Source organism: Terrapene carolina, unplaced genomic scaffold (assembly GCF_002925995.2).
Source record: "Terrapene carolina triunguis isolate 2854851 unplaced genomic scaffold, T_m_triunguis-2.0 Scaffold517, whole genome shotgun sequence".
In the NCBI taxonomy this organism is placed as follows: Eukaryota; Metazoa; Chordata; order Testudines; family Emydidae; genus Terrapene; species Terrapene triunguis.
Window position 1 is genome coordinate 1,861,037 of NW_020664868.1, and position 2,722 is coordinate 1,863,758.

The 2,722-nt window shown below is 60.9% G+C and overlaps 1 protein-coding gene across 1 annotated transcript in view; it reads right to left on the reverse strand.

Annotated features, from left to right (window-relative positions):
• Positions 1–1,166: 1,166 nt before the first annotated feature.
• The window catches only part of SARS2 (seryl-tRNA synthetase 2, mitochondrial), an 11,999-nt gene continuing 10,443 nt past the window's right edge, over positions 1,167–2,722 (reverse strand). Inside the window, exon 8 of the mRNA XM_029913201.1 lies at positions 1,167–2,298. Within this exon, the coding sequence (XP_029769061.1) occupies positions 2,182–2,298 (117 nt within the window). The 3' untranslated portion in view covers positions 1,167–2,181. The remainder of the gene's footprint in view (positions 2,299–2,722) is intronic.

The window sequence follows — 2,722 nt, forward strand, 5'->3', positions numbered from 1 at the left end:
GCTCGCCTTCGTAGACACCGCTGGCCTCTTTGTGGCAGAGCTATTGTCAGGCTGAGCCAGGCATAAAGGGTTGCAACCTGTTCCCTTCACGGGAGTAAAGCCGCCCCGGGGGGACGCAGGAGTTGAATCAAACCGGGCAGCAGGGCAAATTTCTAAGCAGCTGTTAGGTTTTCACATGCACCTGGACTACTCGTCTCTCTCTGAAACTGGCCAGCAAGGGCAGAGGTGATAGACAAAACAGATTTGTCCTACCACGTCTCTGGGATCCCAACGTGGCTACCGCCCATCCAGTCGCACCGGGGTCTGTTGTTCTTTGAGCAGTCGGCATTGCTCAGCTGCTGCGTTCCACACCAGAAGCAGCTGCATCTCAGCCCAGGGGGAGCGATCCCTGTATAAACAGTGGCCATCTTTCCACCCCAGAGGTGGCTGCATCTCAGTGCTGGGTAAACAGTCCATCTATAAGCAGCTGTCGCACCCCCGCCTCAGAGGCAGCTGCCTCTCAGTGGCGGACAGCAGTTCTGTACAATCACGAAGGGTCAGATCCTGCCCCGAAGGCAGGGAAACCACTGCCCAGGGGAGCTGTTCCAGTACCCTGCACCCCTCTAAGCCCCCTGTCCTGCAGGAGTCACTCTCCACCGTGGAATAACGGCTGGAGTACAGAGGAGCGGGGGGCGTTCCCTGGTGACTCTGGACCACAGGAACAATTATGATCAATTTGCCACAGTCGATCGCACCTCCCCCTCCAACGCAGCGGGACTGGAGATCTCAAGGCGCGGGGGCAAAGGGAATTCCCTGAGGCAGGAGAGTTTTCCCAAGCACACGACACCCGACGGCTGAGCCAAAGCAAACGGAGGTCAGGAGATGCTGGGTCAGGCCCTTCCAGACCAATTGTCCCTCCCACCTGGCTGGGGAAGGCTAGGCCGAGGATCCACAAAGCCAGGAGGGGAGGGGTGACCCCCGTTCCATACAGTGGGAAACAAAGTGATTTTGTTCCAAGATCATGAGTCAGTGGCGGAGCTGGGAGAGAACCCAGGAGTCCTGACTTCCAACCCCCCATGCTGTAACCCACTGGACCCCCCCTCCCCCTGCTCCCTTCCCTAACCAGCTTGTGTTTTAAGCAGTGACCCTTGAGAATAGAAAAACCTTTTTCAATTGCAGATTTAATAGGTGGCACAATCTCATTCCCTTGATTGGCGGCTCTAGGCACCCCATGCCCCACCCAGGTATCTCTCTCCCGCTCTGAGCTCCTTGGCTGGGATCCTGCCCCCCCCTGCAGTCAGTCCAGCAACCGATCAGGGAGCCTGGATCCCCCTCTCCTTCCCCACAGCATGGGCAGCTGCAAGGGCGAACCTCCCCACTCCACACACTGCCCCCCTGCTTGGCTGCCACAGCCCCTGGGAGACCCTGGCTATGGCCAACGGGGGAGACTAGTCTCCATGGCCCGTTCTGCCTCTCCGCTGAGGCTGCCGGCGAGAATCAGTGCCGATCCTGCTCTGTGCGACGCGGCTCCACCGGGGATCTGGGCTGAGACCCGGCAAACTCGTTTCTCCAAAGGGCTGGCCGATGGGAACACGCCGCAACCAGCGCCGGCCCGAGTCGGATGAGAACCGGCGGCCCGCGGGGCGAAAAGCTCTCGATCTCGTCAGCCATCAGCTCCGCCGGTCATGGCTGGTACCGGCAGTGAGGTCGCAGAGCAGGACACGGAGAGGGAATTGTTAAGGGGGGGATGAATCTAGCCATAGCCCCAGCAAGCCCCCAAAAGGCCTGTAGGCCAGATCTCTCCTCCCCCTCGCCAGGGGTTACTGATGGAGGAACCCAGGAGTCCTGGGTAGAAGACAGTTCCCTGCCTCTTGCCAGTGCTGGGGTCTGGCTCCAGGCAGCGCAATCTAGTGCCGGAAGGATCTTGGGGTTTCTGAAGCACCTCAGACCCCATCCACATCGGCCCCATCCACGTGCCGCAGACCAACTCGAGGGGGCAGGAGAAGGGACGGGTCCCATGGGCTACCGGGTCTGGGCGCCACCCAGGGGGGAAAAGAGAATAACCCGGGTGCGGCTCAGAGCCGGAAAACAAACCAGGAAAGGCCCCTCTGAATGCTGCCGGGGTGCGCTTGCGTGTCTCGTCTGCGTCCGGCTGGGCTCCCCGACGGCTGGTCCCCGTTATGGCCGCTCCCGGTAGGCGGCTCAGCGGCGCTTGGGCTGGTTGGGCCCGATGTATTTCAAGGGGGCGTAGCCGGGTTTGACGATGGTTTCCACGCCCAGGAACGGCTGGAGGATCGCGGGGACTCGGACACTGCCATCCTGGGGGGAGGAAAGGGGCAGGGGGCGGTTAATATGCAGCACCGAGTGGGGGGGAATCCACCCCCCACGGCTAAATAACAGCGGTGACTGAAGATATTACCCGTTAGCTCCCATCTGGAGCCCACCCCACCACCCGGCTCCGGGCCTCCGTCCGCCTGGGCAGAAGGATGCTCCCTGCGCCCCAAAAAAACTTGGATCTAGGGTGGGGGAGGAAGGGAGGAAATCTACTCTGGGGCCCACACTGCTGGGCCACCCCTGATTTTCTGCGTTGTTCCCCAGCAGATGGAGAGAAGGGGGCAGGGAGGAATTTTCCCCCAGCTTAGCAGGGACATGGGGATTTCCCCCCCACACCCCACTTTTCTCCGTAGCGCGGGATCATCTGGGGAGATCTCCCCTCATCCATTCCCTGCAAGTGCAGGGGCAC